This window comes from Pseudoliparis swirei, chromosome 18 (assembly GCF_029220125.1).
Source record: "Pseudoliparis swirei isolate HS2019 ecotype Mariana Trench chromosome 18, NWPU_hadal_v1, whole genome shotgun sequence".
Taxonomy (NCBI): domain Eukaryota; kingdom Metazoa; phylum Chordata; class Actinopteri; order Perciformes; family Liparidae; genus Pseudoliparis; species Pseudoliparis swirei.
In genome coordinates, this window is record NC_079405.1 from 6,121,397 (window position 1) to 6,133,617 (window position 12,221).

A 12,221-nucleotide genomic window follows, 5' to 3' on the forward strand; every position below is an offset into this window, starting at 1 on the left:
GTCACTTCTCTTCAGAGTTGGTCTGTTATCAGGTGTGCTGGGTGGTCAGTGCCAAGTGCTGCTTGTGATTGGATTCCTCTAGTTCTTTTGTTTGGCTGCTCTCAGACTGCAAGATGTGGAGACTTGGGAACATGTGAGTTACTATACTTTCTTTGTTTAATGACTGCTAGCTGCACACTTAATGTCTCTAAATGATGTGTTTTACTTAAAGGTTGTTATGGAACTTGATGGCTGCAGTAATCCTCTTGGCTCAAGCAAGGCCAAATATGAAGGTCCATTCACAGTCAAGTAAGCCTGACTTTAAACTAAATGACTTTACCATTGTTCCAGAAAGTGTACTGCTCCTCACAAGCCTTTTTCTTTTAACAGGCAGTGGCTTGCATTCAGACTCGTGGGTAATCTAATGAGGCTGTCATTGGACAAGGCCCTAGCAGTGGGGCATGCGCTTGAGGTGGAGGCCATCAGTAAGTATGCAGTCTGCTAATAAGCATGGTTGGTTAACACTAGGAGAGAGGTGTCCTGTCATGCTCATCTTTATTTCCCCCCCAGATGGCACCCAGCACATTGTGATAACGCCCAACTTGGCTGCTCAGTGTGGCTACAGCATGGAGTCCGACCCGTGGGGTAACACCAGAATATACTCGTCTCTGCTGGGCTGCTACGTGGACAATAAGGTATGTTTGAGTTAACTTTATTAGAGGACATTTAATTATGAGATGCCTGTGAGAAACATGTTTGCACATTTGTTGCATCAATGACTTAAGAATTTAACTTTTTACGAGCATATATTTTAGCTTATCAGTATTGTATGCGTTTTATACAGCGGCCATCTAAAACGGCCAATGTTTGACCTTATATATTTTAGCCACTATAAAAATAATAAACATGTTTCCCCAATTGGAGAACACCAATTGGAGTCATTTTTGTTTACAAAATTGTAGGATTTTAAGTTCTTGACTCTCCTAAAGCCAAAATCTTGTTTCATGTGTAGGACGATCAAACCTTTAATGTTGGCTTAAGGCTCCACATGTACGGCCCCAGTGGATCAGCAGTGGTTACCCATGATGTGAGCCAGACTTGCAGCTACACTAGCTGGGCCTCTAGAGAGATTCTCTGTGACAGGAACTACATGGAAGTAGGTCACTTAATATTGAAAGCTCTACCGACTTGTTTCTAACAATCTATTAAGCCACCATTTCTTTTAGGTGTCCCACCACATTGCTACTCCTGAAGCTAAGGGGCAGACTCGAGATGTTAAAGAGATCGACATCATTCCTGATGTACGTGTACACATTCCTGTTACATTGGGCTTGCTTTTCAACCTGCACCATTATCTCATTCAACAGAGGACATTATTAATTCTCCCCTTGCCTATAGGCCTCTGGGGCAGCACATGGCATCTGGAAGTTGACATTTTACACCCCAGAACCAGTGTCAATGGTGCTGAGGGAGGCTGAACAAGCCGGTTATGGTGCCATGGTGACCTCAACCCGTCTGGTTATGCGATCCCCCTACAATACAGCAGAGACGACTTCGGAAGAGGTAAGCAACACACCAAGTGGTTTGCATTAAAGTTGGCCATAGAAGCGCAACAATAAACCAACATCTCTTAGGTGGATGGAGTCTCCATGGAAGTGTTCAGGGTGAGCGCCTACTACAAGACACCACATGGTCTGGGTGTGGTGGACTTGGCAGCTGCTTGTCCCACAGGCAAGTCTCGAGCAATCTGTGTGACATGGTTTTCTTAAGTCTGTCATATGGAGGAGTCAACAGTTGGGTTATCATTAACAGGTGGCGTCCTCTTCACCAACAACGTAATCTCTTGGCACGCACTCGCCGTATGACACCACTGGTAGATGGCAGCTTTGAAATCCGAGAAATGCACATGGGCATTAACGGAAGGAGGCTTGATGGATCTCAGATGGCTGCACGAGGGTACACGCTGTCCGCCACAGATTTCCACATCATCATTGAGATCCCAGTGGGCTCGCCTGATGGTCACTACAAGGTTGGGAAGTCCTCTAGCTTAGAAATTAAAGTGACTTTTCTTTGCATATTATAATGTCATGAATAATTGCAGAGCCATGCCCCAGATTACCAGTACCACATCACCTACATTGTGGAGCCCATGCTCGAGGTACTGTGGAGGACCACTGGCACCCGAGATGATACCAGATACAAGGTGTTGTTCCCCATTACCACCCCTCTTATTCTTCAAGCTCCCCACGTCCAAGAAAGTAAGTCATTATTTGGTAAATGACAGAACTTCAGGCTAATAAAGGAAGGTTTATAGCCTTTTTCCTATTCCTCAGATACTGTCCCAGAGGCTCGCCTTTTCAGCGTTGTCTTGGGGCCCCTTCTTCATGATGTGGTGCTGAGGAACATCACCTTCTTCACCAGTGTGCTCACTGTTGAAGAGAGCAATGCCAGAGGTCTTACCGTCCAGGAGCATCGCCACGCCAATGGAACCAAGAGCATCTCTGTTTTAGTGCCCTTTGATGCAGACATTGTCCTGAAAGATGCAAGTGAAATTATAGATGCTAAATGTCACTTTGTGCCAGCTTATTTGCTCTGTATTGGTTTCAGTGACATAACTGGGTCGTTTACGCCTGCAGAATCCTGAACCCTTGGTTACAACCTACTTCCTCTCTCTGATCTTTGGGTTGATCATCCTTCCTGAAGAAACTCCATTTGCCCACCCAGTCGAGTTGCAGGTGTCTCTGCAAGATGTTGGTGAGATTGAACTTTTCACTGTTTACTGTATCTAGCTCACAATTGTGTCGCGTGGGGAGAAATTTAACAACTGAAAGATGTGATATGGATGCCAACTGACCAAAAACCTTGGGTGTCTCCGTTTAAATATGACATTACACAACCTCGTAGAGTTTATGCTAAAGATAGTCCAATGGTCAACCTTGTCTCTGCTTTTAGAGCTACCAACCATCACTGGCACCTGTGACCAGAACCAGTTTTACATCAGTGTGAAATATGGGAGTCAAGGTAACAATTTCAAGGCAATGGTTGGACAACAACAGCTGACACCTGAGATGGCTCACTACCAGTTCCAAGAAAACGGCACACACTTCAGCGTCAGTCTTCCATACAATGCCAAGGATGCGACCTTCGAGGTATGTTTCACTGTAACCTCTCACCTTGAAGCTTCTGCATTGGATAACGTCCCTCTTTGTCTTCCAGCTGATAACCTCAGATTCACTAAGAGCCCACGTTGACTTCTTTCTGCTTCATGCCCGTAACGACTGGGTGCTCGCTGATCTCTTCTTGTCCTGCAACTTTCCCTTAACAACAACCGGTAAGACTTAAACATGTTGAGGGTTTCTGCTGATGGGACTATAGGACGTGTTCTTCACCCTTACTACCTCTACCCGCAGAGTGCTACCCCAATGGAACGATGACTGCTACGGCTGTGAAGGTGGCTTCTGTGACCAATATGGTCCCAAGTAGGCTGACCCTAATGGACCAGTCTTGCAAACCGGCATTCAGTGGTGATCGCTTTGCATATTTCTCTTTCACTGTTGCGTCCTGTGGAACCACAAGAACAGTAAGTGTTGGTTCACCTAAATCTCCACACTATTGTTAAATGCTAATGCCTCCATCCTTTTGTCTCAGTTCTTTGACCACTACATGCTGTATGAAAATGAGATTGCCTTGCCTTACAACAAAGGAGCATCACCAGTTGGTCCTCAGTACAGGTAGAGGGACTCGTCCAATCTTTTAATCAAATATACTTTCTAGTGAGGTCCACCTCAGTGTATTTTCTTTTCAAGACAAACCATTTCCTGCTACTATGTGGTCAACGAGACTCAGACTGTTGGCTTCAGCTCAAAACCAAGACTCTATGAACCCACCGCGGATATCGGCTCAGGACAGCTGATGGTTCAAATGAGGCTAGCCCAGGGTAAAGTTGACTTCATCAAAACCTTGTTTTTGCGAGATGGTACCCAGTCAGGACAATGCCTCTTTCTAATGGGACTCTTCTCCTCCAGATTCATCGTACACGCTCTTCTACCAAGCAGAAGATTATCCAGTTGTAAAATATCTGAGGCAGCCTCTCTATTTTGAGGTGGAGCTGGTTGAGGCTACTGACCCAAATTTGGAGCTCATCTTGGAGAACTGTTGGGCTACACTTGATGAAGACCGGACATCTCTGCCTAGCTGGGATATCATTGTAGACAGGTAATGAGTAGCATAAAGCTAGGTGCGGTCTCAAAACTTGTGATGAATCAAATATGTTGTCAATCCCTCCCCAGCTGTGCGAATCCTGATGACAGCTATGTGACAATCTTCCATCCTGTTGTGAGAGATGCCAGGGTTTTAGTCCCATCCCACATCAAACGCTTCTCTATGAAGATGTTCACCTTCACTAAAGATGAGGAGGTTCTGAAGAACGAGGTAACGTATGAGCAGTGTGCATTGTCCACACCTCATAGTAGCCCTGTGTAATAAACCCTTCTGTCCGGCTACAGATCTTTGTCCATCATGCGATGCAGAGATTTGTGACTGTGATAGGCAAGCAGATGGTTCATGCAGAGGCCAGTGTGTTGAACCTGCACACCAGAAGAACTACAGACGAGAGAGAAAACGGGGTAAGGGACATATGGGAAACATTTGTTAACATATTACATGCAGTTGGTGATTTACTTTGTCTTTTTTTTCTTTCTTCTAGTACAAAGAGGAACGGACTCCATCAACCAAAGGCAAATCTCCTCTGGGCCTATTGTGTTAACCTCTGCTTAACTCCTGAATAAACTAATTTGAAGCTCTTCACCAATTTGTATCTATTTTGTTTGAACCCTGCATTGCATGTCATATATCCAGGGCAGCAACTTTACTGTGGCATATGAGGCAGATCAACAATGGTTGTAGACCGATGATGACAAGAGCAGCCTGAACTCAGATTAGTACCGTGATGTTGATTGCAAGTCTTGCATTCATAAAAGTAGGCCAACAAATAATAAATTGGAGCCATTATAACCATGTTTAAGCTAGCTCGTAGCTGGTAGCTAGCTACGAGTTTGACAGTCTGATATCCGTTGTTTGTCAGTGCGGCCATCAGTGGTGTATAAAGTACCCAAAAGTCATACTTGAGTAAAAGTAAAGATACTTGATCGAAAATTACTCAAGTAAAAGTCAACTATGAGAATACTACTTGAGTAAAAGTATTAAAGTATCTGATTTTTGTACTTAAGTATCAAAGTAATTTTCTGATATTAAATGTACTTAAGTATTGAAAGTAAAAGTAAATGCTGTTAATAAAAAACAAGGTCAGAATTTTGAGAATGATGAAGTTTATTTGTTTGGGTGCTGTGGCTGCCATGAACAAGGAGTATGAACTTAGCAATATATGAATACTATGAAATTACTAAAATATAAAAAACACGATTAACACAGAAAAAGCAGAACCAAGTAACAACCAAAATCATCACTTTAAAGTGAAAATGTATTGTTCATCTTTCAAAAGAAGTTGATTTTCAAAATGGAGAGATTTCAGTGTCGCTCTTCTTGGACAAGACGAGTCCTGCGATGCTGAAGAGCCGTTCACATGGTGCAGGTAGTGTCTAGCTCACAGGCCCTGATGCAGGTAGAGTGTGTCTAGCTCAGGCCCTGATGGTGCAGGTAGAGGTGTCTAGCTTCACAGGCCCTGGTGCAGGTAGAGTGTGTCTAGCTTCACAGACAGCAGCACACAGTTGGGAAGCATTTCAGCAAGTCAACTGATCCACGTCTCCATCCAGCTGTTTGCTGCTGTCACGGGCTTGAGATGACGAAGAAGAAGTCCTCTTCATCAGATGAACTGGACCTGGTGGCATCACCTAGCTGCAGGGAGGGTTCTTACGCGTGCTGTGATGTAGTCCATTCCTGAAATAAAGTGAGAGTATTATAGCATGATAGAATTAATAACACTTCCTAACATGTCATGACCCCAACCAACAGTTTTGTACTAAATAGTTTGTTTTAATTTGAGGTTTATACATTTAGTTTCATGCACTGTCCGTGCATCCAGAGTTGATTTGTGAATATGTACTTGTATCTCTGTAGTTAAACACAACAGTCCCAAATCAATATCGTCGATATTCCTGGACCGTCACTCTTATACTATTAATACAAATAATGATAAAAATAATAATGCTGTAATGATTAGCATTATATTATAGCTAAGACGACTCAAATCAACAAATTATCACAACTGTCAACACTTCAGCTCATTAACTCGCTAGAGATCCGCTCTCGTTCCACTCCACGCCATAATTGTCTCATTTAATTGACGAGCAGCGAGTGAACGTTAGCCTAACGCATGACAAACATGTGTAGAACAATCAGACACCGTGGCTTCCCCCCTTCTTGCCAAAGATATAACTTACTTCCAATCCTGGCAGACAATACTTAGATTTTAGAGTTTTATGATGATTATCAAACTAAACATTAACGTTATGCTCAAGTGGATTAATCTAATTTGACTGGTCGTGTTTCCTGAGGTTGATAGTGAGCTGTTAGCGCCAGGCATTCCGGTGAGCTGTCGCATAAGAGGTACCATCCGTTGAAGAAACTTCTTACCCGACAGCAAAGAGTTCTACTTCAAATATGGCCACGATCGCTGATCTTATCCCCGCGGTTGTTAGGAGTAGCCCATTGCTGCCCAATAATAAATGAGTCACCATCACTGAAGAAAACACCAGATCCCAAACCTGATGTTGAAACCGACGGTTCACTGTTCAGAACAACGGAGGAGTTTTAACAGAAATATAAAAGTAAACAAACATATAAATGTTACAGATACCAAAAACTGATGATAAAAGAATTCAAGGGCTTTATTTCACTATGCACCACTGGCCGGCTGCGATAACGCTTTACAGGTAATATGGCTCAGAGAGGTTTCACGTCTCGGCCAGCCTTAAGTATCAGAAAAATGACCAAATTGTACTAGGCCAAGGGCTCTACGCTCATATTGAAACATGGGGTTTTTTTTATGTAAACAGGGTTTTTCTGCATAGAAAATTACGCCTACTAAGGACAACACTGCTAGATATGTTAACAGGTTTATGATTATCAAAACTAAACATTAATGTTGTGCCTCATGGGATTAATCTTAATTTACCTCAATGCGTTTCCTGAGGTTGGATAGTGAGTTGTTGAAGGCCAATATCTCCGTAGCTTTCGGTCGGCATAAGAGGCACTTCAACCGTAGGAAGGAACTTTCACTCCGACAAAAGAAAAGAGTTCGCCCAAATATGGCCACGGACGTTGATCTTGGTCCCCGTGGTTGTTCGAGTAGCTTCCATTGCTGCTCCACGTGAAATGAGTCGTATCTGTAGTCGCTCGCTCGCATCCTGGGCAACACTGGGGAGAGAAAACACGAGGCAAGGACCACTGATGCCCAACCTGGTGTTCGTGCTGCGTTCAGGTGCGCTGCGGTGTGTTCCACAACAGTGCCCGATGTTTGTCTCATGATTATTTTTTTCCGTAGTAACGAGTAACGATACCGTTTCAGGGGAAATGTATCGGAGTAAAAGTACAAGTTTTCATTGCAAAATGTAGTGAAGTAAAAGTAAACAGAAATATAAGTAGTAAAATAAAGTACAGATACCCAAAAACGACTTAGTAAAGTAACTAAGTACTTCTACTGTTTATACACCACTGCTTAAAGCGCACACACATCTCACTCCGAGATATGAGTTACAAGGATCCCAGACGTAGATAGACATAGCGACCTTTCAACTGCAGAAAACCATACCTTAAATGTAACGCTATCTAACGTAATGTTAGCTCAACCCCTTCACCGTGAACTGTTCTTATCAATCTCTTCATCTCACTCTCCCCACTCAAACTCTGTTGATTTTTAGAGATCTTCATCGACTGCAATACCTGTTATCACACACCGTAACTCAATTCTCACCAAACACTCTTTTCCCACTTAAAATGTTCTTACATATACTTTCTATTAGCATTGCTTTGTTTTTCGGTTCTTCCAGACATATAGTGTAAACAAGTTTTCATCCCTCAGGACTTTTGCCATTTCCACGCCTCCGATCTTTTGTCACTTCTGTAGTCAGTGCTATCGAGCTAAGACCGACATGCTCATCTTCCTTTCTGAATTTAAGGGTTTACTTTAAATTCCCCCTCATCACCTTCCGGTAAACCACTCTATTTCCTTTATCAGAACAGCTTTCTCCCAAACTTCTCTTCATTTGTTGACTTCCCTTCAAACTTCACTCCCTTTGCTGTCCTCTCCCTTTTGTGTCCTCCTCTCCCATAGAGACTGGAGTCCACCCACAGGATGGAAGATCACCTGTTACAGGTCCTTTTTGAAACAGCTGGTGATGTCTCACATGTGTATTGTAATTAACTGATGTATAAAACAGCTGGCGATGTATCAGCAAGCAGTCAGTCACTTCTCTTCAGAGTTGGTCTGTTATCAGGTGTGCTGGGTGTTCAGTGCCAAGCTCAGCTAGTGATTGGATTCCTCTAGTTCTTTTGTTTGGCTGCTCTCAGACTGCAAGATGTGGAGACTTGGGAACATGTGAGTTACTTTACTTTCTTTGTTTAATGACTGATTGCTGCACACTAAATGTCTCTAAATGTTGTGTTTTACTTTAAGGTTGTTATGGAACTTGATGGCTGCAGTAATCCTCTTGGCTCAAGCAAGGCCAAATATGAAGGTCAATTCACAGTCAAGTAAGCCTGACTTTAAACTAAATGGCTTTGCCATTGTTCCAGAAAGTGTACTGCTCCTCACAAGCCTTTACTTTTCACAGGCAGTGGCTTGCATTCAGACTGCGTGGGTAATCTAATGAGGCTGTCATTGGACAAGGCCCTAGCAGTGGGGAATGCGCTTGAGGTGGAGGCCATCAGTAAGTATGCAGTCTGCTAATAAGCATGGTTGGTGAACACTAGAGAGAGGTGTCCTGTCATGCCTGTCTTTATTCCCCCTAGATGGCACCCAGCACATTGTGATAACACCCAACTTGGCTGCTCAGTGTGGCTACAGCATGGAGTCCGACCCGTGGGGTAACACCAGAATCTACTCGTCTCTGCTGGGCTGCTACGTGGACAATAAGGTATATTTGAATTTACTTTATTTGAGGACATTTATTTATGAGTTGCCTGTGAGAAACATGTTTGCACATTTGTTGCATTAATGACTTAAGAATTGAACTTTTTACGAGCATTTATTTTAGATCATCAGTCTTGTATGTGTTTTATACAGCGGCCATCTAAAACGGCCAGTGTTTGACCTTATATATTTTAGCCACTATAAAAATAATCATGTTTCCCCAGTTGGAGAACACTAATTGGAGCCATTTTTGCTTTCAAAATTGCAGGATTTTAAGCTCGTGACTCTGCTAAAGCCAAATTCTTGTTTCATGTGTAGGACGATCAAACCTTTAATGTTGGCTTAAGGCTCCGGATGTACGGCCCCAGTGGATCAGACGTGGTTACCCATGATGTGAGCCAGACTTGCAGCTACACGCGCTGGGCCTCTAGAGAGATTCTCTGTGACAGGAACTACATGGAAGTAGGTCACTTAATATTGAAAGCTCTACCGACTTGTTTCTAACAATCTATTAAGCCACCATTTCTTTTAGGTGTCCCACCACATTGCTACTCCTGAAGCTAAAGGGCAGACTCGAGATGTTAAAGAGATCGACGTCATTCCTGATGTATGTGTATACATTCCTGTTACAGTGGGCTTGCTTTTCAACCTGCACCATTCTTATCTCATTCAACAGAGGAAATGATTAATTCTCCCCTTGCCTATAGGCCTCTGGGGAATCACATGGCATCTGGAAGTTGACATTTTACACCCCAGAACCAGTATCAATGGTGCTGAAGGAGGCTGAACAAGCTGGTTATGGTGCCATGGTGACCTCAACCCGTCTGGTTATGCGATCCCCCTACAATACAGCAGAGACCACTTCAGAAGAAGTAAGCAACAGACCCATCAAGTGGTTTGCATAAAAGTTGGCCATAGAAGCGCAACAATAAACCAACATCTCTTAGGTGGATGGAGTCTCCATGGAAGTTTTCAGGGTGAGAGCCTACTACAAGGCACCACATGGTCTGGGTGTGGTGGACTTGGCAGCTGCTTGTCCCACAGGCAAGTCTCGAGCAATCTGTGTGACATGGTTTTCTTAAGTCTGTCATATGGATGAGTCAACAGTTGGGTTATCATTAACAGGTGGCGTCCTCTTCACCAACAACGTAGTCTCTTGGCACGTACCTCGCCGTATGACACCACTGGTAGATGGCAGCTTTGAAATCTGAGAAATGCACATGGGCATTAACGGAAGGAGGCTTGATGGATCTCAGATGGCTGCACGAGGGTACACGCTGTCCGCCACAGATTTCCACATCATCATTGAGATCCCAGTCGGCTCGCCTGATGGTCACTACAAGGTTGGGAAGTACTCTAGTTTAGAAATGAAAGGGTTACTTTTCTTTGCATATATTATTAAAATGTCATGAATAATTGCAGAGCCATGCCCCAGATTACCAGTACCACGTCGCCTACATTGTGGAGCCCATGCTCGAGGTACTGTGGAGGACCACTGGCACCCGAGATGATACCAGATACAAGGTGTTGTTCCCCATTACCACCCCTCTTATTCTTCAAGCTCCCCACGTCCAAGAAAGTAAGTCATTATCTGGAAGCCGACAACTTCAGGCTAATAAAGGAAGGTTTATAGCCCTTTTCCTCTTCCTCAGATACTGTCCCAGAGACTCGCCTTTTCAGCGTTGTCTTGGGGCCCCTTCTTCATGATGTGGTGCTGAGGAACATCACCTTCTTCACCAGCGTGCTCACTGTCGAAGAGAGCGATGCCAGAGGATTTACCATCCAGGAGCATCGCCACTCCAATGGAACCAAGAGCATCTCTGTTTTAGTGCCCTTCGATGCAGATATTGTCCTGAAAGATGCAAGTGAAATTAGATGCTAAATGTCACTTGGTGCCCGCTTATTTGCTCTGTATTGGTTTCAGTGACATAACTGAGTTGTTTACATCTGCAGAATCCTGAACCCTTGGTTACAACCTACTTCCTCTCTCTGATCTTTGGGTTTATCATCCTTCCTGAAGAAACTCCATTTGCCCACCCAGTCGAGTTGCAGGCGTCTCTGCAAGATGTTGGTGAGATTGAACTTTTCACTGTTTACTTTATCTAGCTCACAATGGCGTCGCGTGGGGAGAAATTTAAGCTATATGGCCATGAAATTTCCCAGGTACTTTTCAAATGTACATGTTTTAAATGTAACATTATTGGTGCCGGAGGAGAGAGGTTATCTTTATCTGTCAGTTGACTGAAAGATGTGATATGGATACCAACTGACCAAAAACCTTGGGTGTCTCCTTTTAAATATGACATTACACAACCTCGTAGAATTTAAGCTAAAGATATCCAATGGTCAACCTTGTCTCTGCTTTTAGAGCTACCAACCATCACTGGCACCTGTGACCAGAACCAGTTTTACATCAGTGTGAAATATGGGAGTCAAGGCAACAATTTCAAGGCAATGGTTGGACATCAACAGCTGACACCTGAGATGGCTCACTACCAGTTCCAAGAAAACGGCACACACTTCAGCGTCAGTCTTCCATACAATGCCAAGGATGCGACCTTCGAGGTATGTTTCACTGTAACCTCTCACCTTGAAGCTTCTGCACTGGATAACTTCCCTCTTTGTCTTCCAGCTGATAACCTCAGACTCACTAAGAGCCCACGTTGACTTCTTTCTGCTGCATAGCCGTAACGACTGGGTGCTCGCTGATCTCTTCTTATCCTGCAACTTTCCCTTAACAACAACCGGTAAGACTTTAACATGTTTAGGGTTTCTGCTGATGGGACTATAGGACATGTTCTTCACCCTTACTACCTCTACTCGCAGAGTGCTACCCCAATGGAACGATGACGGCTACGGCAGTGAAGGTGGCTTCTGTGACCAAGATGATCCCAAGTAGGCTGACCCTAAAGGACCAGTCTTGCAAACCGGCATTCAGTGGTGATCGCTTTGCATATTTCTCTTTCAATGTTGCGTCCTGTGGAACCACAAGAACAGTAAGTGTTGGTTCACCTTAAATCTCCACACTATTTTGTTAAATGCTAATGCCTCTGTCCTTTGTCTTCAGTTCTTTGACCACTACATGCTGTATGAAAATGAGATTGCCTTGCCTTACAACAAAGGAGCATCACCAGTTGGTCCTCAGTACAGGTAG

General features: G+C 43.8%; 1 protein-coding gene and 1 pseudogene across 1 annotated transcript; both read left to right on the forward strand.

Annotated features, from left to right (window-relative positions):
• Window positions 1-113: 113 nt before the first annotated feature.
• LOC130208205 (uncharacterized) lies at window positions 114-4,768 on the forward strand (annotated as a pseudogene).
• A 3,859-nt stretch (window positions 4,769-8,627) lies between these two features.
• On the forward strand, window positions 8,628-12,221 carry LOC130207879 (uncharacterized). Its single transcript, XM_056436617.1, is given in 15 exon segments — window positions 8,628-8,688; window positions 8,769-8,864; window positions 8,947-9,071; window positions 9,386-9,529; window positions 9,600-9,674; window positions 9,775-9,939; window positions 10,015-10,111; window positions 10,193-10,410; window positions 10,490-10,646; window positions 10,720-10,928; window positions 11,021-11,138; window positions 11,436-11,632; window positions 11,700-11,814; window positions 11,894-12,063; window positions 12,135-12,221. Coding segments are annotated over 15 exon segments (2,034 nt in total).